Raw genomic sequence first — 24,943 nt, 5'->3', positions numbered from 1 at the left:
GATACCATCTGAATGTCACAGCAGAAATTGAGACTCATCAGGCAACATTTTTCCAATCTATTGGTGAACCTGTGTGAATTATACCTTCAGATGCCTGTTCGTAGATGACAGTAGTGACATCCAGTATGGTTTATTGCTGTTGTGGCCTATCTGTTTCAAGGTTTGATGTGTTGTGTGTTTCTTGGATGTTCTTCTGCATACCTTGATTGTAACAATTGGTTATTTGAGTTACTGTTGCCTTTCTATCAGCGTGAGCCAGTCTGGCAATTCTCCTCTGATCTCTGGCATCAACAAAGCATTTTCACCCAGAGAACTGTAAACCCTAGAGATGGTTGTGCATGAAAATCCCAGTAGCTCAGCAGTTTCTGAAATACTCAGACCAGCCCATCCAGCACCAACAACCATGCTACATTGAAAGTTATATAAATCACCTTTCTTCCCCATTCCGATGAGCTTCAGCAGGACGTCTTGACCATGTCTACATGGCTAAATGCATTGACTTCATGCCAAGTGATGAATACATATTTGTGTTAGCAAGCTGTTGAACAGGTGTACCTACTAAAGAGGTCAGTGAGTGCATTTAATGTGCATTTAATGTCCATGTCTGTCATGTATGACAAAATGGAAGCCATGGTGTCTGTGGGTCACAGATTTCTGGCTGTGACAAAGGATTTGCAACCTAATACCAGACATAACAATCTTATTTAAGATTATATTCATTTGCCCATGGTTTTTATGGTCCCCTGAGCTTGGTGTTATTTCTCTATATTTCTCACCCAGTATCAGTGAAATACTCTCATATTAAATCGGCTGTCCTGCATGTTAGGGTCATTGTTTCATTTCAGATGTAATGTCCTGAAGTACCTAAGCAAATCAACAAAACATTGCCACTGTGTCTAAATAATGTCTCTTGTATAAAAAAAAGTCAGAGTTAGATCTTTTACTGCAGGGAGTACCAGTGCAACACACAGCAGTTTAGCAAAAATGCCATATGGGGAAACACAATTTGTCTTTTTGATTAAGGAATCAATGCCATTGACTAAATGTGTAGAGGTTGATCAATTACAATTTATTTTACTGAATACAGCTGGGCCCTAAAAAATAATTAGAAACAGAAGGTAAATGCGAGTTGGAAGAACTGGAATGAAGAACACCCAGCATGCTGAGGACTTTATTAGGTGATGTATGAGCCAATAGCATAACTGAGCTTTAGCAGCTTTAGCAGCTGTGAGCAGTACTATTAGCTATCTGTATGTTGAGCAGCTTCTCTCTGCCACCCTGAGGACTGCTCCAGGTATTAACCAATGTGCTGCCAATCTGTCTTTTGTCTCTATGTTACTTAAATGCCCGAGAACCTGTACATAGTTGCATTGCTTTGCATTTTTTTACATTTTCAACATTTCATGAAACTCAGGCTATGCAAGATGTACCCGGTACAAGGATAAATGACCACAAGAAGCATTCACTGTTTGGAAACCGATTGGAAAAACACAGAAGTCCTATTTATTGTTTACAGTGGTCACATGAGAACAATTTCCCCAGTCCATAGCTAATATTGCCTCTTGTCTTTGGTAAATTGTATGCAATCTAATTTGTGATGCATGAACATATAATTGGTGTTCCTTATATGGACCTGCCCAGTCTTTCAACTACATTGAATATATATTGAATATATCTTTTTAGTTTAGCTTTGTTATTTAGTTTTAACTGTTTGTTGGTCTTTTGGATGACCCAAAATCTTTGGGAAAACCAAAGACAAGCCCACTGTGCCAGTGGTACTCATGGTGTTCTGGAGTACATGAAGAAGACTTTAATTTAGCTTACCTTCCTAACCCACCTATCTCTAACTGTACAACAGAGCAAGAGAAGGAGAGGAGAGGAGAGAGAGAGAGAGAGAGAGAGAGAGAGAGAGAGAGAGAGAGAGATTGAGTGAGTGAGAGTGAGTATGATAAGGTTTAGCTAGCAGATCATAAACCTCTGATCAGATCAGCTAACAGTTCTCAGATGCATGACACTTGCACACTCTACATTTTAATCATGCTCTCTCTTTTTTCGTCCCTCACACACACACACACACACACACACACACACACACACACACACACACACACACACACACACACACACACATATATTTTGAAGGCCCACGCTCTATCAGGTTATGTCATTATTGTGACAACTTGTCACACATGCACAGTTAAATGAAAAAGTGAACAAACATCTTTAGGTTTTACACAAATTATGCTACACAAGATGCTGACATATATGTGTTAGCCAAGTTCAAAAGTACCATAAACCAATTAATATGTAAAACATCTCATTATTATCATAGTTTTTCATATGACTGCCTTAGTGGTCCACTGAGAGACATACATTTTTAAGTTTGTTTATGTAATACATGTTAGTTTATGTTTATGGTTTATAGATAAGATTTCAGAGGCACCATATAATCCCTTTTCCAATATAGCATGAGAATATAAGTCACATCAACATTCATTTGGAACTGGATATTACAGTAGTTATGTATTTAATAATGTATTCAGGGGATTCAGGGGAGTGCTCTGTGGTATGTCCAGAATAATTGCACTCATGTACCAAATGTCCCAAATAAAAAGTTTCACTCTTTAACTTAACATTTGGGCTATCTCACTGGACACAGCTCATATCTAGTTATAAATTTTTAATGATGTATGTCCAGTACCAGTATAACGGTTCCATTCATCCCAATACTTAATCCTTGCTTTTCTCTTGCAAAACCAAATTTTAGATTATGAAGAGATGTGAGTGATATTTCTCTAAGGAACTCGTCTAGCAGCCCTTTCTAAAACAATTGCTCAGAGCAGCTGACAAATTGTTTGAGGGACTCAGAAGAATACTTTGATCAATTTGTTTGCTCTGAGTAGACGGAGAAAAGTTTTTTCTGATGTTTGTCTGTTATTTTCACTGCAGCAAATAGCAAAGGACTCTAAAGCTGCTTGTAGAGTCAGCAAAGAATAATGTGCTGTATTTGAGCATCAGTCTTTGAAATATTATAGTGCTTACAGCAAAGAACATGTGATTCATTATTCCCACCGGTTGTTTATCAGTCATACATTTTCAGCATGTAGGCATACTAAAATTTATGTTTAAAAAAAAAGCATCACTGATGTAAGTGCTGTCCCATGTTCTGTGTGGATGACAAAGGTACAAGACAAATAATGGGGTGGGTAAGCCTTCTGTGCTCATGTGGTTTCACTGAACATCCTTGATGGAGGTGTTTTTATTTCAAGGCCTCTGAGCAAAGTGTGTGTCATTGAGTGTGGGTCGAAAAGGACAGCATTTGAGTGGGTTCTTCTACGTGAACATTTCTCTTGGAACACTGCTGAAGACTATGTGAGTAGTGTGGGGAACCAAAGTTTAGACTCATCCCACAGTGACATCATACTGAGCTGACGTTTGTAGACAAGATCACAGCACAGATTTGTGAACAATGTACTATAAATTATCTTTATACATTTTATAATAGTATATTAGATGACTACCGTAATGTATGACATAAAATGTGAAACCCCATTCAAATGCATGCATTGAGAAATTAATTAACTTTCAAATAACACATTCACTAGTTTACCTATCACATTAGGTAAACTAGATTGAGTACAATGGTAACGTGCTCATAAGTAAATACAAACTTAGTTATGGGATACTTGGGATAGTTTATAAACATCATTGCATTATTCTCTGAACACTATACATGATTTATTTTAATGTGAACAGAAACTAATGTGTCCTTATCCCACACAACTGATTTTAGCTGATGTCTGGGCCTAGTTTTGATTATTACATCCATGTTGGCTTATGCTGAACTGTACTAAATGTTTGAAGTTGAGTTACTTGGGGACAGTGGGGCTATTCTAGTTAAATCGTAGATAATAATAATACATTTTATTTATAAAGCGCCTTTCACAGACTCAAGGTCGCTTTACCATGACAAAGATGGAGAGAAAAAAAGACAATGTTTACCTACAAGGTTTTCTGTGTGGGTATTTAAAGGACAACAGAACACAATACAATATTTTATATGTTATGCATCGAATGATAATAGAAAAATTGACGTGATTGTTATAGAAATTTGTGAGTGGAGAATACAAAAATACAGTTGCAGGATGGGCCCAATAGCTACATGTCAGCTTGAGATCCCCTTGACATAAACTGCTAAGACGATGGCATTTTAGAGTAAGTAAGCGCTGGCGGAACACCAGGGATTCCATTACATTTATTGCCTCAAATGGACTGTAGCGCAAATTTCACCATCTAAAATGGAAATAAATTGCCACATGTTCATTCAGATGATCCATAGTTGTGTCGTGAGCGTTCACTAATTTTAATTAAGGAATGCTAATTATGTATTCAAGCACAAGACTGCACCATCATTAGTTCAGTGAGGAAAAATGACCAACTCTAATGTTTTTTCCAGCGGTTTGTGAAATGAATTCTATTAGTTTATGATTCTGTGTTCTGTTATGAGGCAGTCATATTTGGCAAACGCCAGGATGTTCACCTAATCACGTCTCATATGCGGGCCGTTCAAAATTGTTGGGCTTTGATACTGCAGTCAAAGCGCTTGCGGTGATGATCATCAAACGGCTATATACATGTGATATGACTCCACGGTCTCATGTAACGTCTCAGCGTAAATACACTGTGTTTTCTTATCAGCGATGCAGAGGCTGCTCCTCTAGGTAAAATGTGTAACTGCGTGATCTGTGAATGACGCATGCAGGTTGAGCACGCAGTCAGAGGACTCTTCCAACCCCGGCAGCCTTTCTACGCCTCTCCATCATGCTTCTCGAGAAGGCAGGACTAATGTGTTGTCTAACAACATGACGGCGATGAAGCCCTGGCGGCGAGACGCCAACACAAGCTCGTTTAATTTTTTTTTTTTTTTATTTTTTTTTTTGCTATTGCGCATGATACTGCGGCTCCGGTACCACTTCACGCTCCAACTCACCTTGAAATATGGACCAGCGGCTTTTACCTCAAGAGCGACGCAGAAGTGACCAATCCACGCAGCAAGTCCTCCCACACTTACCAATGAAATTCAAGCGGGGGCGGTTCCAATAACTAAATTCTCACGCTTGGTTTCACGTTGGCATTGCTATCAAGCCGCGTCTGCCTTCCTTGCGCTGGTGCAGGTGCTCTATCTCTTCGAGAGAGGATGCGAAAGGAGAGAAGGGGAGGGAAAGAATGAAGGGAAGCGGGAGAAAGTGTGCAGGGCATGAATAAAAGGATTTCAGCAGCCGATAGTGTGTCTAACGTGCTTGGGGCTCGGCTATGAATGGTTTCTTGAAAGGGGCACTTTGAGATATGATGAGGTTTCTTGCTGGCTGGCAATAGTACTATGATTTGGTATGTGGCCACTTTGATAGCAAGTGTATTCAGCACCCGAGGAACGGCTGCTCAGGGTGAGTTGAAGTACGATGTTTGATACCGTTCGATACTCAAGTTGTATTTTTTTTCCCTTGCCGCACCGTAACTTTGGTTTAGTGTCATTACAGTGTTTAACAGACACAATCAGTTTGACCTTTTTAAAGCTTTCTTTTAAATGCGTCGTACCAGGTAAGACTATGTTTACTGAAGTTCTGTGTGAATATTGGTTTTATTTATGCATGCATGTCTTTTCTGCAGACTACAGATACATTAGATGACATTTGGACAGGTGACATTTGTGCATTTTTATTTATATAAATTCAGAAGGGGAAACTGAAAAGAATATGTCAGGCTGTGGTATGTAGTTCTGTTGTGTTCTGCACTGTAAACTATTTCTGCAGTATGCACCTGAGCATGGTGCACCTGTTTTAACATCATGATGTAACTTGAGGTTTGTGTAAGTATGACTTTGACTGTATTGTATCTAAAGAGGATTTAAGTTTGCTTCAACTTAGTGACTGAGAACAGATTCTAAGGCAGATGCGATTAAACATAAAAAATGCCAATCGAGCATTTTCTCACCTGCTTCTTATTACTAGGTGCTAAAGACCCTCTTTGTGCTGTTCTTTTGTACCTTCTCCCTTAGCTTGGTTAGTTAAAACATGAATTTAAAAAGTTAATATAATTTAAAATGTATTTGCCCAGTAAGATTGTTTGACCAAGAGATATATAAGTACATGCTGTTTTGTTGATGAAAGCACTGGAAAAATGGTGCGGTTTATTTTATTGTCAGTGGACTCATATAGCCCTGCAGTTTCAAATGATCCACTAGGGGGCTAAATGTTGCAGGCAAGTAATAGCTGTTCAAATGATTCAGATAATCTGTGAAAAATGTTCTCATATTTCATTTTGCAATTTGCAACCAGGTCAGTAACATTCACATCTGAATATAGAGGTAAACATGTTCATATTTGTAGGTTTTCTTGCATCAATAAATCAGCCATGTGCAAGGAAACAACATTATGTGCAGATATTTCAAAGGGTATATACTAGTTGTCTACTCATAAATAAGTTAATTGTCTAGGCAGAGGTGGCGTTTACAGCTACCTCATCTGTCTAAGTGCCTAAGAGATGTGTCTCACCTGTGTTACATATGCTCCACATCTCCCTCACATGTGACTCTCAGTCAGCACTACTGAAGCTCCCCGCTGCTGCTCGGATGCTACTGTCTCAAGCTGTCATCTGGCACAGGCATCTACTTTTATTTTCCTGGCCAGGTGCCAGGCTCGGCTCTCTGCCTTGCTTCTTTCTGCTTCAACAGAAACACAATGAAGCGAGCCTCTCTCTTCAGAATGCCATGAGCTGATGAACTAGTCAGGGTCAAGTCTGCTAACTGGGGCCCGCCGGCTGGATGGATGGCAGCAGACTGTGCTTGCACTTGTTGGAGCTTCTCGCAGGCTCCCTGAGGGAAACAGAGCAACTTTAACCATGATATGAGCATATGCCTAGTAACGTCTGTTTCCATTGCACAGTTTATCACTAATCTGCAGTGCCTGAGTGAATGCAGATTCTGGTGGAGCTCCAGGACCCAGGCTCTAGCCTGCATATGGATGGAAGTAGGCAGAGAGTACTATGACAGTGGAAAGTAAGTACAGACTAGAGACCACTGGTTTCTTCTTGCTGAGAAACCTTCTCATTGTCATCAGCTTGTGGTAAAACCCTGAGAGGAGATTCAGGACTAGGGCCTCGTGCAGTGATTCGATTAAATGAAGGAGAGATCTAGCACAATGTTCGCTAAGCTGCTGTTGGACTATGCTGGTAACATTTTTACATATTTTAACTTAATGTAATCTGCTTGCTTTCGGAAGTTTCTCTCTGGCACATTTTTGGTGTAGGTCCCTCCACCCCCGTAAAAGTAATTAAAGGCATTTAAAGACTTTTCTTCAAGCATGGTCAAGTGTCCAATATTAATTCACTACAAGTATTATGGTTGTAATCCTGTAGCTATTTCTGTTCAAGGTGGAAAGGTCAGAGCTATAATTACTTGAACTTGGTGTAATCTGCCTTGTTGGCTTGATTTAACAATAGTTTTAATGTCTAGTAATTACAATTTATAATGTTAGCTTTAGTCTGGTTAAATCACTCACAGGGAGTGTTCCAGTCAGGCAGTGGCGTGCAGTTGATCACATGGAGGGCTGCCTAACATTAACCATATTGGGGATAGCTCTTGCAGCCAGTTTCTAAATGTATTTTGATGGCTATAGTGATTCAACAGTAGGGGGAAGTTCAGGGCACCTATTGGGAAGGAGAAATAATGTTAAAATGTATTAATCCTGTAACTTGAAGTTAGCAAGCACAGTCTAGCCCAGGGTTCTTAGGTTTAAACCATTGAGGACCACAGCACTGCACAGCCCTTCCCTGGTATAACCCAACTGATTCATATGCATAAGTATCTGCTGAAATATGCTAAATTCTGCCATCATGCAGACATCAAGAGCTGATTCCTGGATTAGATTTTAGGTTGAGGGTAAGGAGATTTCACATTTAAAATATATTCTGTCTTTTGGAATAATTTATGACTTCTTATTAATGCTTTGTTCTGTTGTAAACATTAACTGCTTTTGATAGTCTTGTTTAATATGAATGGCAAATAGTTGTGTAGAGGCTTTAGGCCCTGAGCTCTGTAGAAGGTGGAGTAAGTATCTTATCTGTCTCTGTGCCTGGATTCCATTTCCCCTCCCTCAGCACTTCAAAGGCCATTTCCTGTCTCTGATACACTTTCCCCTGAGCAGTCTGCCTGTAGTCTGCTGCCACAGCCCAGGAGAGAGGCATGTGTGCCAAAGAGTCTCCCAGAGGGACTATGAAAGGTCTAAATTATTTCAAATTTGAACATTTAAACCCCTACAGCTCTACCTGCCGTCTCAGTCTTTGTTCTAGGGTTGTTCCCATGTCTCTGAAATCAGATGGGGTAGGTCACTTCCTGAGTCCTCAGTTGAGTTTGACTGTGTTTTTCTTTGTTAAAGAAAGTTTGTTTCATTTATTTGATATTTGCTGAATTTACCAAGGTTTCCTGCTATTGTTTGTCCAAGTTAAATAATTTAACCAGAGGATTTCATGAATAATTGGATAGTTTATCTACTCTCATGTACATCTGATCACTTGAGACTTAAAGTAGATATTTTAATGTTTCTGAAAATGATTAAAATAGTTCTTATAAAGTTGGCAATAGCACATTTTTCAATAACACCACAGTTGACAATAACACAAAAGTTGGCTCATGGCTTGGGTCACTAGAACCTTTGCAAACGTGCTGTTTCAAAAGTTTCATTTTCAATGAATGGGTTCAGACCATGGATTAAATCAGGCCCAACAAGACCTTTGGTGGGCCTGTCATCTTTGCCATGGTTTTAGACTGCTTATACAGGCACAAATGCAGTTTTGGCTGGTAGCCTTCTTTAGCTCTTAGCTCACATTTTAGTTTACCAAGCCATTATTACTAAACTGTATTTGGAGCAACTAGGATCCTTTCTGACTGATACTGAGGGATGGCAGTAGGCCTCTTCTGCCTCAAATCTAACAGGTACTTCTACAAAAGCCACCAGTGTCAGTGAGCTGTTATGTGGGCCAACACTGAGTCAGGGTTCTTCTCCTCCTACTGCAGCACCTGCTTTCTTATTCTGGCTGATAGTGACAGGAGGAGCCAGCATGAGTAAGACACCTCTAGAGGAATAAGTTCTATATATAGACACATTCAAAAGGGCTCTTTGGAACTTGGTTAATTATTCATGACTTTGTGCTGGTGTAGTAGTTGGTGTAGGTCAGTCTGTTACTATTTTTGTCTCATCAACAAAAAGAAACACCTTCATTCTTTTTATATATATATATATATATATATAATATGCATTTGTAGATTGTAGGTGTGACATGTTTCTGTCCCACTAATCATTAGTCTTTCTAGAGAAAAGAACCCATCTCCTTGTAACCCATCTCCTTCTATGGCTTATACCTGTATATCTGTTAAGCAGCAAGTAGTGGGGATAGAATTTTCTAATGTGCTAAGAGTTTAGGTACTGTAAAGTAAAAGTCTTGTTCTCATTGTCTATGTGGAATAAGCATCTTTACCTCTAATTTAACATTGTTATATGTAATGAATTAAGAGCTTGTTATTAATCAGTACTCTTACGATTGACGTATCCTGATGTCTGCAGCATGCTAAACAGACAGTCAGTTGTATTATATAATAGAGGAGTGTTTCATGCTTAAGGAAAGAGCATGCCATCATTATGTAATTAGTTTTTGATTAAGTACAAACAGCATGTAGGCAATGCTAATTTCTCTCTCTACTGATAGGCAAGGATCTCCCAAATACAGTGCTCATTAGGTCAGTTTAGTTGCGTGCATTTTACTATGAAAGCCTGTTCAATTTGTGGATAGCCCCTTTGATGGTGCTTGCTGCCTGATTGCCATCCTCTCTGTGTCGCAGTGAGGTCTTGGCTCATCCGAGCTATGAGGTCACAGAACTGTTGTCCAAAGCACATGCTGATCATTGCTAACACTGGCGTTGAAACCCTCCTGCACACAAATGACATATTTAGCACGTTAACGAAAACATTCTCTAAATAGAACTAGCCAGAGCCATTAGAAATAGCTTACTGTCAGGTGCAAAATTTAAGGGTTCTTTCAGATGAAGTTTTCCTTCAATTTCCTCTACATGTACATGGCAGGAATAATACAGTGTTAGAGCTGACATCTGTATGCAAAGGGACATTTGTAAGGTTTCAAATGACGGAGACCAAAATTACATGGATTAGCTCATATTTTAAAAATAATATAATTTTTCCCTTTTTTTTTTTGAATGACTTCTTCAAAATTTGTAGTAGATTTACTATATTCATAGAAAAAAAATCTAATATATTTAATTTATATAAAAAGTCTGTAAATTAGACTTTACTGTTAAATGTGGGATAAAATAGAGTGAGCAAAAAGAAAAATGCTAATGTCCCCATTTACATGTATTCATTTGATGGATCCTTTTATCCAAAGTAACAAAGTAAAGGTATTTGAACAGTTATGTTGGAGGTGAGTGTGGTTAGGAAGCTGCTGGTAGAGTGGACCACGTGGGTCTGTGTGTGCATGTGTGTGCATGTGTATGTGTATGTCTGTAGAGGTGCTCATTATGACTCATAGAGGGAAACTTCAGGTAGTTCTAATTCAAGATGTTTGCTTTGTGATTACCTTTATTGCTTTGAAAACTTAGCTTTACTCAAGCATTTGTATTTTGAAGCTCTGTTCTCTTTGCCAACTTCCCATGACCCATGGACATGGAGACAATTTCTCAAGTTTGTAGTACAAGGCTGAACATTTCATAAAATTAATTGCCTTTTTTTGGCCCATGTGACTGTTTTCCCCAGCTGTTTTTGAAGATGAGCCTAAAGGGGAAGCTGCAATATGTAGCAGTCATATTTGTATGAGAATCAATTTGTGTGTGTAATGGCTGACCACTGTTAAAAAAAATTGGTATGTGTTTAAGCTGTGTATATTACATAGTCTCTCATTAATTATTCGTCAGTATGAGTAATTAATCCAGTTATTCTTTAGTAAGTAACAGGTACCATTCACTGAATTTCAAGCTCTACCTTTACCTTTGGTTAAGAAGTTCATTTATCATTTATTTTAACAGTTGCTGAAAGCCAAATCATTTTCAATGAGAAAAGGAAATGTAACATGTCATATGAGAAGAGGCCATTAAAAATGTACTGGAAGATATTACCAAGCATGCTATATGCAAGTCTTTTAAGGAGATGTCAGAATAGTGTTATAATGTTGCATTATTGCATTGACCTGCTGCAAATTACATAAAACTTGGATGCCTGTTGTATAGTTACACAAATCTGGTGGGGACAGTCAAGTTTGCCTTATATATTTTTATCATTTTACATAGATAAGATTGAACATAATAAGTGAAAGTTTTGGTAAAGTCCAGTAGTTAAAGTGTATGTAATATAAAAACTAATATACGCAGTTTAAAAATCTTTTTAATTATAGTTGTTATATCTATTGTTTATTATTAACAAGATATTGAATAGAGGGCTTTTTAGATTTACTTGTAGTGTTGAGCTTACTTTTGTTAGAATTGTCTCCTTGAAAATGGGCTCTTTTATGGAAGTTCATGCTGCTAAATTAACTCATGATCTGTCCCTCTCAGTTCATGCTGCTGTGTTCAGGTTGTCTGTTGGAACTCACTCTGGGCCTATACTGTGCGAAAGCTCTTTCAGTCGGTCTGTATTTGTGAATGAGTGAAGTTGGGTCATGTGAGCTCACTTATCAGCAGACTGTTAGTAAGGTCTTTCAGGCAGCGCTGTCTCCCACACTGCACAATCAGAAAGCATCAGCTGATGCTAATGTATCTGAGGGCATGTGTTGAATGCACAGCAAGCATCACTTTAGTGCCCAGTGCGAGAGTACAATCAGACAAACATGTAGCATTAAAGCAATGGAAAATATGCATTATATATGTAATTGGATATTTTTTATGGAGAGCAGGAAGGAGTGAGGTAACTTTTTAAAGACCTTGTTGGGGTAAAGGTTTGGATATATGGGTAGGTAAGTGGGATCCAGGTAAATGGGAGCTGTTCATGTTGAGATTATTAAGCAGATATGCTCCTGAGTATATCATCCAAAACAGGGCCTAGAGAACAGGATAAAGGTCTTGCTCCATGTTACTAGTGAGATCTTTAAATTAATAAATTCAGTAGATGGTTGTCATTTATTTATTACCTATTAGGGAAATATTCCTAAATTATAGGAATGGTTCATTTACTAACTAAATGGTGCATAAAGGGAGTCAAAGATTCATGAGTGCATGGTAGCACAGGGGCACTGGAACAGCACAGAGCCCTACTTTGTACAGGGTGTGTGATGGAGAGACATGAGTGAGTGTGCGTGAGAGTTTGTGACCTCACTGTGGTGCTGGGTCTCAGCAGGGCGTCAGGCAGTGTGCTGACTGCCTCTCTCCTAGGCTTGCCTGCTTCCTCGCTGGCTCATCTTTCAGGTGGCTATTGATGCGTTGTTCTCTGCTTCCTCTTGCTCGACTCTCCTGCGCCCATTAAACATTCATTCCATGACCATAAGACGTTCCCACACTGTACTTCAGGCCCCTGTCCAGGAAATGCTCCCTCTGTCCCTCGCTGCACTTGCTGAGTCCCCTGGTCTTGATGTCCTTACTAGACTTCATATAGTGATCACTTTGAGTGCATGCTCAAAGGGTGATCTCACACTGGCTCGCCCTGTCTCTCCTGGGTGTTCTCACACTAGCTCGCCCTGTCTCTCGGGGGCAATCTCACACTGGCTCGCCCTGTCTCTCCTGGGTGTTCTCACACTAGCTCACCCTGTCTCTCCTGGGTGTTCTCACACTGGCTCGCCCTGTCTCTCCTGGGTGTTCTCACACTGGCTCGCCCTGTCTCTCTAGGGCAATCTCACACTGGCTCGCCCTGTCTCTCCTGGGCAATCTCACACTAGCTCGCCCTGTTTCTCCTGGGAGATCTCACACTAGCTCGCCTTGTCTCTCCTAGGTGATCTCACACTGGCTCGCCCTGTCTCTCTGGTACGATCTCACACTGGCTCCCACCTGGCACAGGCTTGGTGCCATGCTCAGCTGTATCCTCCTGCAAGAGTTCCCTCCTTGCCCTCTGGACCCAGTTGAAATGTCCTTTAATAGCACACCTCTGTCCTCTACCCAGCTCAGTAATCCCCATCCTGCTGCTAACCTCCTCTGAGCTGGGACAGGCATGGTTGGGCACGACTGTTGAATCAGCCTCGTCTGGGCCTCGTCTGGGCCTCATGCCTGAGAGCACATTTAGCAGATGGTGGCTACCCTTCACACTGTAAAATCATTCTCAGGCCTGCCATCACTTGCTTATAGAAGTGTAATTAAGGCCACCATTTAACTTGTGCCATTAAAGCCTGCCTGGTCCTGTAATTATCTGCTTTCATTATAGCAGGAGCATAGCAGAAAGTGGAAGGATATGAAGGAGACACCCATAAGGTTGACACATTTATGTCCATCAGTACATCAGATTGTGAGCTAAGGCTAAGGCTAGATTCACCTTTGCTTTGTTGAAGTGTACAGTGCAGCAACACGAAGTGATTTCATAATGATGTCTCTTTAGAAACCCAGTCATGTTTAAGTATACATTTAGAGGAGAAGAATAGGTCATGCTTTGTGTGTGTGTGTGTGGGGGGGGGGGGTTGTCTGTCCACATCAATCACAGTGTTACAATGGGATGCAGGAAAGTGTGCACACCCCTCACTTCTGTTTGTTTGTGCATCAGTTGGGAGTGATTGAACTGGCTTAGAAGTAGCAAATATTGATTTTACTAGCAACAAGTAAACTTGATAAGTGTAACATCAGTAATCATCCTGTGTAGCACAGCACTGATGGAATTCCTCCCTGACAAAAATCTAAATTCAAAGCCGCAGAAAAGAATGCCATTGTTTTTTTTTCAGTGCAACTGAAGAAGCATTTAGATCAGTTACATTGTGTGAAAAAGCACACTAGAGGACTATAGTGTTTTTTGGCTAGGCCAAACCATACTCCATTAAGTGCTGCTGGACATTCTCCAGCTCCCAGCAGTAGCCACTGGTCTTAATAAAATAATAAAAAGATTTCAGGAAAAACCCTTCATGCTAATCTACATTCAGCCATTCATGCCTGAAGATCAGGCTGTATAACTGGCTAGCTTGTGCACTGAGTTCACCCCTTTCAGAGAACACGCAACAATGACATGTAGAACATGAACACGACTTGCACACCGTGAAAAGGAGATAGGCAAGGAATGAGTATCAGATATAAACAGAGAGATGTATTACCAGCAAAAGTGAGCTGATGGAGAGAGTGTGGAGGTGACATACGCTGGGCTGCTTTGTTTCCCTGTGCTTTGTTGCATAGGCCAAAAGATATAGCAGTGTGTTCCATAATAGTCTTGCTTTGGTAATCAAATGTTGTGGTGTGTACTGGAGATCACTCAAGTTTATTATGTCTTCCTCCTTTGCATGAGATTCCACTTTAGTAATACACTAATATACTGCACCAGTATGCTGGATTATCAAAGATGATCTTTCACATTGCATTGATTACATTTCACATTGCATTGATCATGTTGTAGGTCTGAATATTCTCAGTGTGCCACATAATTACATGAAACTCCTACCAGACAATATGCAAAAAACAAACAAAGATCATCGTAACGTCACTAGCACAGCGTCAGACCACTGAGGGATCATCATTGTATGGTTGGGTTGTTCATTCCCTAGAGGGTGAGCATCCTGTTTTGAGATTTCAGACTTTTGACCTGTCAGCTATGCATTGGTGTGTGTGTGTGTGGGGGGGGGGGGGTCTCAGGAGCTGTGCTATACTCCAGTCAGATCCCCTCTCTGCCTGTTTGAAGATGGGGGAAGTTACTGCTACAGGAGAGACAGGGATATAGAGGGAGAGATGCACTCACTCAGGAAAAGTTGTAGAATAAGAGGACTGGATACAGTCAATGTTTGGATACAGTTTCAACATTTCCAATTCAACAGTATAGGATTTTTGGCATAGACCCCTTCCATCACTGTCTCATTTATCAGAGTAGATTCTCCATTGTCGTTGCTGGACACTGCTGATGAAGCACTCTCTACTTTATTGGAGATGAGCCTAGTGGCTAAAATAGGCTGGCTAAAATACTAACTCTGCCACAGCAAATTTCACCCAGGGCAGTGGAATTATGTGAGGAGGGTTTGGCCGTCTCAGCCGTGGCCCTTGGTGCAGAGTGGTTTCTGCAGCTCTGTTACTGGCCTAGCTCATGTTGGCATATCCCGAACGTCTGCTGTTGCACTGACTGGTGGCGTGGTGCATGGGACAGGCAGAGGGGTCATTGATCACTGTACATCCCCAAGGGGCATTTTAACAGGACATGACATAAATAGATGCTGTTCGCAAACAATACCCACAGTTTTGAGAATGATGTTAAAATGGTCATTCTTTGAAAACCCACTGATTTGTATTTTCTTTACTGCTACTAGATGTTGGGCAGGCAGTAAGTTGTATTGATTGTATTGTACCCTTTGGCATGGCCAATGGAATCAGTGCCCAATAGGCAAATCAGAGTTCCACCACCCCTTATGTAATGTTGTAATGAAGAATCCCGTAATCATTGTACACTTTTCAGTGCTGACCAGTGTTTGTCTACTGATGTAATTGGTTAAAAAATAAATTTTGCATTAAATAATATAAATATTTATTATATGTAAGCTCTGTGTAGAATAATTTTATTCATTAGAAATCTGATTAATCCGTTCCATTGTATCCATTGTCACGGAACGCTCGCCTCCCACGAGGCACGTGGTTTGGCCAGCTATGTGTAGTGGGAGGACCTTCGTTTGTGGCCACGCTTGCAAACACCTGTGCCTCATTTGTCCATGTGTATTTAAACCCACATCAGCGTGTGCAGCGTCTTTGGTCATTGTTGACGTAACGTGTTAATGTGGTGTGTTGTTGTTAGTGATAATGTTAAATGTCATACTCGTCATTGTTAGATGTATTTATCGTGTTCGTTTAATGTTAATCGTTTCATGTTCGTGTCCTTTGTTTGTAACACATGTGAGTGTGGTTGTCTTTGTGTTTGAATAAATGTACGTCCCAGAGGTTGGAGTCCTGCCCCTCACCCTGCAGCACTCGGGCCACCTCACATTACATCTATATTATGGCATGGAGCTGTAGGGAGAGGTTTGTTAGAAATACCTGAATTTCTACCTAGATACAACATACAGCCAAAATAGGTAGCTTAATGGTTGCACGTTTCCAACAGGTTTAGTACATCATTAACCAAAGGTGTTTGCATATAAATACAGAATGGAATTTTTCCAACCTATTTTGTTCAAGATTTTGCCTTTATTTCCCCATAGTATCAGAGAAATGATTTGTTTGTATGACCCTAGGTTCGCGTCATTAACATTCAGGGAAACGTCTACTGTAAGCCATCTGTGGTGAAAGGCTCAGTGGTGAGGGAGCATATTTCTCTCTCTCTGTCAGTCCTTTCATTACTTGCCAGCAATTAAAAAAGTAATTGTCACAGAGGCTTTAAAACCCCGTTAGTGAAATCCAGTATTTTGTTTCTTTCTTTGCCTGACTGAGTCAGCCCCTAACATCATTACCATGAGGAATCACACCAGTAGCTCCCCATGAAACATTGGGGAGCAAATCAGACAATGTCCTCCATAGACTTCAGGGACTGAATCTTAATCATACGTCTCCCATCTGGAGGATGGATGAACTTCACTAGCCATGACAATACTGGTACACAGCTGCTGATGTTGAGGAGAGAATTGCTAGGGAATTATGGGACTTCAGGCAGTGTTTATTTTGCGGAACAATACTGTAGGGCACATTATCAGTATGCAGGGTGTCTGGAGGCCAGTCTTGCTATATGCTGAGGGTGGTTTCAGATGAGAGAGCTGAAATTAAAGTGGTCTCAGTAGGATGCACTGAGTGTAATAGGGTCAGCTTACACAGCCTTATTGGTAGCAGCTCACCACCCCCCACCCCCCTAAATGACCTCAAACCATGAAATGTGGCTGTGGAGGTCAAAGTCAAGACCTAATAACCATTACATTAAAGCAAATAAGTGAGGTCTAGTTCTTCTATTGCCCTTGTTGTGCATGTGTGTGTGTGTCTCTGTCTCATTGTTGCCCACATGACCACCAAACCTAGTGCTGTGTGTCCCCGCTGGGTGTTCTCTTTACTTAGGGTCATAAAGAACAGGCCTCTGGGCCTGCTTAGAGGACTTAGCTCTCCTCCCCTGCATGACATACTGTAAACACACAGGATTAATTAAACCCACCATCTTTGCCATTGCCCTGTCGCAGGGACCTGAATGAAGGGCACAATAAAATGATTTTCTCTCATTATTTTCTGCCTGTTGGGTCGTCATCATTTGTTGTTAGCTGGGAATAGGAAGACAAAACAGGCATTTCCCTATTCTCTGACTGAAAGACGAAATCACTTTACATTAATGGAGATCATTTTACACTAACACACATCATCAGAGGTGCCATTGTATAGCAATAAATTCTAAATCCTCTCTAGTTTCTGAGAACAAAAATGGCACTCATGTTCTACGGGTCAAGGAGAAAAAAATAATCCCGGAACAATTAGACCACAGGTTTCCTAGGTGCGCTTGACCTTTCATGCAAGACTGGCTGTAGAAATACCCAGAGCATGCATAGATCCTCTGAAAGGAAACATCTTAAAGAATTGAAAAAAATAATAAGACACTGAAACAGATAACAAACCAGCAAAAAAATTCTGCAGTATCATGATAATTAGTACTGCGTTCACACAGAGATGTTTTTAAAGCCTGTTTTAAAAATGTACATCTTTAGGTTATGTATGTCTCCAGAAGTATTTTCACAGATGCTTAGGATTTGAATAACCATAATTAACCAGTATAAATGTAATGTGGAAGCTAAGCCCATGTTAGTGTAATGAAACTTTAATATATCTACAGTCTATGAAAGCATAGCTTTTTAAAGGTCAGGCCCATAACTTTGTCTTTAGGTACCGAGATAATGTGATGAGACTGTAATTATATTAGAGGGTTATAGTCTTGATTACTTGGTACAGCCTAGAACACTCATGGATGATCTCTGAGTCAAGACCAGTGCAAGGTAGCAGTGGAGTATGTGGGGGCTTGCACATACTGCTCTTAGTAGACCAGAGGAATAATGGCCCATCTATTCTTCTTAGCACCATGTACCAGGCCGTAAGAAGGGCTGCATAAATTCCCTTCTCCCACTTTCTTTATAGAACAGAGGAAGGCAGCTCTAGTATTTAAATCACAGAAGTTCCAAGTTATGTCCTTTAAAAGGGTGTTTGTTTTGAATTAGTAAAAGATTTTATTGGTGCTTGCTGACATTATATGGTAGTCTACCACATTACCGTAATGCACATTGCTTTGAATAGAACGTTATGCAGGTTTTGGAGTGACTTCTTAATGGTCTTCTTCATAGGAATTCCTTTGAAATGTTGGCTAAATCTAATAGATTCAAATACAAACCATAATGCTATACACTATAGGTGCAAATATCTTTTATTACAGTTATTTTACATTATGCAAATGAGAACCTTTATGTACAACAGAATCTGGTTGGTGGTATTATCATTATGATGCCCAGTGATAAACAATTGCATAGACTGTATAAGTTGAGCTTTTGAAACAAAAAGGCTCCAATAATACACCTGTGCACAATGCCAGAACTAAACTTTCCTCTGTAGCTCTGTGTTGGAGGTGTGTGCAGGTTCCATGGCTGTGAACCTGTTCAGGTGCTACTGGCTGCTGATAGGTGCCTTGTGGATGAATTATAAGATGCTCCTCCTTTGCAATTAGAGGCCCGTCAACCCTTAACATTTTGTTTTGTAGTTATTACTGAAGACTAATTTATGGTTATTTATAGAAGCAAAGGGGAGGTAATGCTTCCAAGCCAACCTTTCAGAAGTGTGCGTCTGTGTGTATGTGTATGTGCATGTGTTGGGTATAGTCATTAGAGCAGGGATGTTCATCAATAACCTCAATAGAATGATTCTACAGGCCTGCAGTACAAATGGGAAATCCATTGGCGGGGCAGGCATTTTCAAAATGGATGTTCCATGTTTGTGGGTCATATTGGTATCTGCCATTCTCTCTGCCAGGTGTGGCCATGTTTCATTCAGACCACCAAACGATATTTGGTGGATCGAGCTGAGTGTCAGAAAGGATCAGTTTGAAAGAGCAGGGTGAACTTCAGTGAGCCTTCATTCAACAAGTAGAAATAAGCTTTTTGAATAAATGTATTTTTTAACAGTAACAGGTTTCCACTCAGTCATCATTTCTATTGGTAGCACTGGTTTTAATCATACACTTTTTCAAATCTGACTATTGCTGTGAAAGAGGGTTGGGGTGGACATGGGGGCCAAGGGTGGAGTCAGGGGAGGGCAGAGGTCATCTCTGACTCTTGGAAAGCAGGGGTTAAATTTCAGGGTGAAGCTGTTCCTGTCTAAGGGTTTGCTGTGAATGTGGCATGTGACCTGTGGCAGGAGGATCTGCTGAAGTAGGTCAAGCTTTGCCTCCTCACCAGAGCTTGATTCGTACCTGACACCAAGGTGGTTTAATCACCGTCGGCCATTTTATAGCAGGCAAAAGCATATGAGCAGAGCAGTTATGGTCATGGAGGGGAAACCATATCAATTTATTTGCCCTATGAAACTCCCCCTTTTTTTGCAGTTATTGCCTCATTAACTTCCACTTTTACATGCTGGTATGGACAGTTTTAACCACAGACACATCAGACACAAGCATGATCTCTTGTATTAGGTCCTATCACATTGGTGACAAGCCAGTAGTGAGGAGCACTCCATTGTCTATTGTCTGTCTGTTTGGTAATGGAGATGGATGTGTATTTAAGATGAACTGGATGGTTATCCAGGCTGTAACCATGCTTTTGCATGTATGACTGTCAATGTAATGAATCCTTGCCAAAATAATGATTAAAAACCTTTAAATGGATGAAATCATGCTTGTAGAAAGAATTGTTTTTTAATGAATCATACATTTTTGTCCATTTGCTGAAACTATCATTCTGTGATCATAGTTGATTCTGCCAAAAATATTCTGCCATCCTTTGCATTATGTCAGACATACTTAACAGCCACAGGTTGGTTTGAGCAGGTTTGAATCCATTATCATGACAGCAGCTGAGAGAACTTGCTTGCTCTGCTTTAATGTTTTGTTTAAAAGACACAATGGCATCTGACCAATTAAACTGTATATATACTAAATCTTTTTGCAGTACCTTTTTCACAGTGTTCATTTATAAAATGAATGCATGTAGTCTTTAGCCAGACTGGGAGTTTGAGCCCCCTCTGTAGGATGTCTGTGTGCATATAAGAACAGTGCGTTCTTGCGCTCTCTCTCTCTCTCTCTCTCTCTCTCTCTCTCTCTCTCTCTCTCGCTCTCTCTATCTGCCTCTCCTCCTCTTTCTTCTCTTCCTCTCTCTCAGAGATCAAGTGGTTGGACTGCCCTGCTCCCTTGTGTCTTTCATTGTAAACGGCAGTAATCCTGGAGGACAGCGGAGAGGAGCTTGTTAACCGCTTGTTGCTCTCATCCGTGCATACAGTGAAGTCATATATTCCATGTCTTGTTTTGCTCACTGGTGATGTCATCAGTAGCCAATCAGCAGGAGGTGCTGCAGTAGGCAGTGGATGCAGGGGGAGTCTGGGGTATATGCATGGGGACGTGCTAGCAACACAGCGTCTCTCATCAGCACATCATTACGAGCGCTGGATGGAGGAGAGAGAAAGACACATAGAGAGGGAGAGAGAGACAGATTCACTGCGAGACGGAGAGAGGGAGAGAGACTGCGAGGCACACAGAAAAAGCAAAAGAAACTGAGAATATCTAATTGCAAGCATGATCCACAGCTTTTATATGTGAGATTAAATAATGAAACAGCATTAAACCACAATATTCCTGTGCCATATATTGTCATGTTTCTACTGCTTGACCATCTACATGATCATAATCCCATGTCCTGTTGATACAGGACATACAGGATATGTCTTTTATTTGGTGGTGACCTCCAGCCAAGGTGACTGCTTCTGTGAGGAGTGAGGAAAAGGAGTGAGCCTAGGACACACTCTGTGTATTTGTGTGTGTTTCAGTGATTGATATCTCTGATTGTAAAGCACACAAATGAAACTGCATTTGACTTGACTGGAGGAGAATTGTGTGATTTATTTCCTTTTAATTTTTTTTTTCTTTGTCATTGTGTAACGGCATTGTCCCTGTCTTGTTCAGCTTCATGTTAATTGCAAAGCACAAAACACATCATAAATACTTGAGCTGTCCCGGTGTTTATCAGTGACGTGAATGAGTGTGCACATTGATTTGTAAAATAGCTACATTGTATCCTGTTGTAACGTTTACTCATGCAAGAATTACCTGAAAATCAATGCCATGGTAGAGCGCATAGCCTGGAGGCTTGTTAATGATGTAATACAAAAACAAGCAGGCCACATTCTTCATCAGACTCTACTCTTTGTGTCTCTGAGTCTCAGCATTAGAGATATTGAAGCCAAGGCCTCCACTTTCACCATGTGACTGTGTCTCCCAGAGTGGTTGCTATAGTAAAGTCATTGTAGTGGGTGTGTGTGGGTGTGTATGTGTGTTTAGATTGCTCACTGATTATATGTTTTACTGCAGGTGCCCACGGAGTCAGAGAGGAGCCTCAGTTTGTGACAGCCCGTGCCGGGGAGACCGTGGTTCTGGGGTGTGACGTGGCCCACCCGCTCGACGGCCAGCCCTACGTGGTGGAGTGGTTCAAGTTCGGCGTACCCATCCCCTTCTTCATCAACTTCCGCTTCTACCCGCCACATGTGGACCCAGAGTACGCCGGTGAGCCCTCAGCATCGCTCCAGTGTTGGGCGTATACACACCACACACATGCGCGCACGCACGCACGCACACACATGCACACACGTAGCATATGTGGGTGGAACATGCAAGGCTTCACATGAATGACCTGGAGCTGTTAGAAGCCTGTTACTGGAAAGTATGTGCTATGATCACAGCAGTGCCACTTAGACTGTATTTCACTGTACCATAATCTTAGAAAGTACTTCATTGTGTCATAATTTTAGAGTGTACTTCATTGTATCAAAAACTCAATGCTACCAATATCAAAAAATAAGATTTTGATAAAGTAAAATAAAATTTCACCTTACCAAAATCTTAGAGTGTACATCACTGCATCATAGTGTATACTTCCCTGTACCAAAATCTTGGAGTGTACTTCAATTTATTATAATCTTACCGTGTACTTCACTTTACCAAAACCTTGGTGTATTTCATTTCCTCCACTTTTAACATTTCTAGTGTTTAATGATTTAGTGCTCTCCATTTGAAAGAGTGCTATATATGTGATATTTTACAGTGCATGTTAATATGGTCTTTCACATTGGTACAGCCTGCATGTAAAGAGTGAATTGTAGCCTTTTTTTTTTCTAGAGATGTCCTTCATATGTTCATATTAAAGTGTATTGAAACACAGTTTGCCGGATTTACCAGGTACATCTTCATTCCAGATAGAATGTTTTCACTGTTACTCTAGTACTTCATGTAAATGAATAAAGGGTTATCTGTGTTGGGATTCAACATTTGTAGTATATTAGTTTCAGTCTACATCAGATAAAACAGGGTTTCCATTCAAACATCTGAACAATAAAGGGACTGTTTTGGTTCATTAACTGACATTCCCTTATGAGGAACCTATTCAGAAGCCTTCTTCACAGTGCATGAAGGCCCTTTATAGCATCAGAAAATCACTCTGCTTTCACATAATTTACTCAGCATTACACAGTTTATTCTACAGTGTGCAGAAATCACAGAACACATGGGCTTTTTTATTGCTCTGCATAAAAAATATTTGTGTCCTAGTTTGCTCCTTATTGCATAAACTGTTGACTACTTTCCTCTAAGTGTAACTTGTTGAAATAAAATTTCTCTTCCTGCTTTATAGGCTGTTATAAACATTACAAAGGTTTACCTAAATGCTGGGGGAGCCTGTTCCAATATATTTTATATCCATCCATTTAAAGAACCCTTTAATCTGTAGTAATAAATACTGTATATTCCAGTGCAGTCCTCCAGTCAGGTAGTTGAGGTGCAGGTCGCATGAACCAAGCCAGAGCTTTAGAGAACCAGATGATTAGAGAGGGCGAGGCAGATCAAATCAATGTTTTCCTCTAAAACCGAGATTCGGAATTACACCTATTGATATTTAGAGACACAAAGGGCATAATGTAAGAGATTTATGAAAGCAAAGAAACTCTGCTAGTATATCAGATGTCACTAGGGGCATAATATGCAATTTTAATGGCTTGTGCTCCTGCAGAATGGTAATGAGATGGAGAGGAACCCCCCCCACCCCCCGCTCTTAGTTCTGAAATTGCTGCTGAATTTCTGACAGCAGGTTTAACATATTTCTTGGTGCTGGGCAGGAATTTCGAAAAGCAGGTGAAAGAATCTTCACAACCTCGAGCAGTTTGGTGGTGTGCAGCATTCCTAGCTTCAGATGCAGTGCATCTCAGGCAAATGTGCATTCCATAAATGTGCTGGCACAGCCGGCTGCTCCCGCAGCCAGCCACTCTACAGTGCTCCCTGCCACTCCGTTACCTGAGTGAGCAGCGCAACTTCTTCGGCGCTCGTTACAGTCAGGCACATGGCTACACTGCTGTTTGTGCTTCTATTCTATTTACAAAGCATTTTCAAAACTTTCCACTCTTGTTACTGCTCCACAAAGCAAGGCTCGTAGCATGATTCGGAACAGAGGCCGAATAAAGTAGGGTTTAGCTTTGGTGATCCCTCACCCTGTGGACATAGGAGCTTGACTGTATGATGCCATATTTCCTGTGATGTGAAGCAGGCGCTGGCCGCGCTGCACTAATGTCTCCACTTTATCACGCCACTGTGCTGCTTTGTTGAGGCCCGAGAGGCTCGTGTTATGGCGGAGTCATCAGCGGGCACAGTTCATAGTGCAGTGAAGAGAGTCATCTCTAAACAGGCTGACCACTGTGGCCCAGACAGGCTTACTCTTTCATGTCCCACAATGGGCCCTTTTGTCTTCAGCAGTTCGCTGAATGAATCTACAGAAAGCTGCTTGACATGCCTCTGTTTGAGCTAAATGGACTCGTGATGGGGCTTACGGTTATGACTGGAATGGGGAAAGATAGCATGTAACTATGAGCTGAGTGGAGCTCATTAATGGGAAGGGGGGGATGGTGTCTGTCTGAACATTTGTGCTCAACAAATATAGTAAGAACAGCCATATAAAGAAATCTGCAAGTGATTGGTTCACTTTCTATACATACAAAAAAGAAACGTCACTTTCTCTAGTCCTCCTTTTTTAAAGGGAGCATTAAAGTTATATAAGCACATCAGACAGAGAGAGAGAGAGAGAGAGAGAGAGAGAGAGACGAAGATGGAACAAGACACAAAAAGGAGAGAAAGAGATAGTGGAGAGAAAGAGAGATATTGGGAAAGTGACAGAGATGCTTGATGCGGGTTTGCTGTATTAACCTCTATAGCATCTCCAGAATGTCTCCATCTGAGTGCTTTATTTTTACCAGCAGCATGTCTCAGTGTTGTCACTGCTTTATCACTGCTCTAAACGCATCACAAGACTTCCCAGTGCTCTCCTTTCGCTGCCTTGCTGCTCTAGACCATTTTCAGTGAAGCTGTATTGGTGTCTAGCAGAACTCGGAAAAAGTGATGGCTCACATTCTCATCTGGGACTGAGCGTACTGAACTGGTAGCAGGCGCACGCTTCTATGCAAATCTAAGGTCAGTTCAGGATTTGAAGGAGACCTTCCCTTAATGGAACAATGAATGGGCATCATCTGACCTCACAGCAACAGTCCTGAGATGTTGTTTGAAACATATTCATCCTTTCTGAGAAATGAAAA

The 24,943-nt window shown here is 40.8% G+C and overlaps 1 protein-coding gene across 2 annotated transcripts in view; it reads left to right on the top strand.

Moving 5' to 3' along the window:
* Nucleotides 1-5,188: 5,188 nt before the first annotated feature.
* Nucleotides 5,189-24,943, top strand: part of igsf9bb (immunoglobulin superfamily, member 9Bb) — a 73,036-nt gene continuing 53,281 nt past the window's right edge. Inside the window, exons 1-2 of one of the 2 annotated variants that reach the window (XM_081719750.1) lie at nt 5,189-5,444; nt 21,684-21,875. In XM_081719750.1, the coding sequence (XP_081575876.1) occupies nt 5,381-5,444; nt 21,684-21,875 (256 nt within the window). In that variant the 5' untranslated portion in view covers nt 5,189-5,380. The remainder of the gene's footprint in view (nt 5,445-21,683; nt 21,876-24,943) is intronic. The other variant, XM_027003590.3, reaches the window with a different exon arrangement.

This window comes from Electrophorus electricus, chromosome 8, assembly GCF_041902795.1.
Source record: "Electrophorus electricus isolate QZ-2024a chromosome 8, ASM4190279v1, whole genome shotgun sequence".
Classification (NCBI taxonomy): domain Eukaryota; kingdom Metazoa; phylum Chordata; class Actinopteri; order Gymnotiformes; family Gymnotidae; genus Electrophorus; species Electrophorus electricus.
Note: the sequence above shows the minus strand (reverse complement) of the source record. Positions and strands in the feature narration are given on the sequence as shown.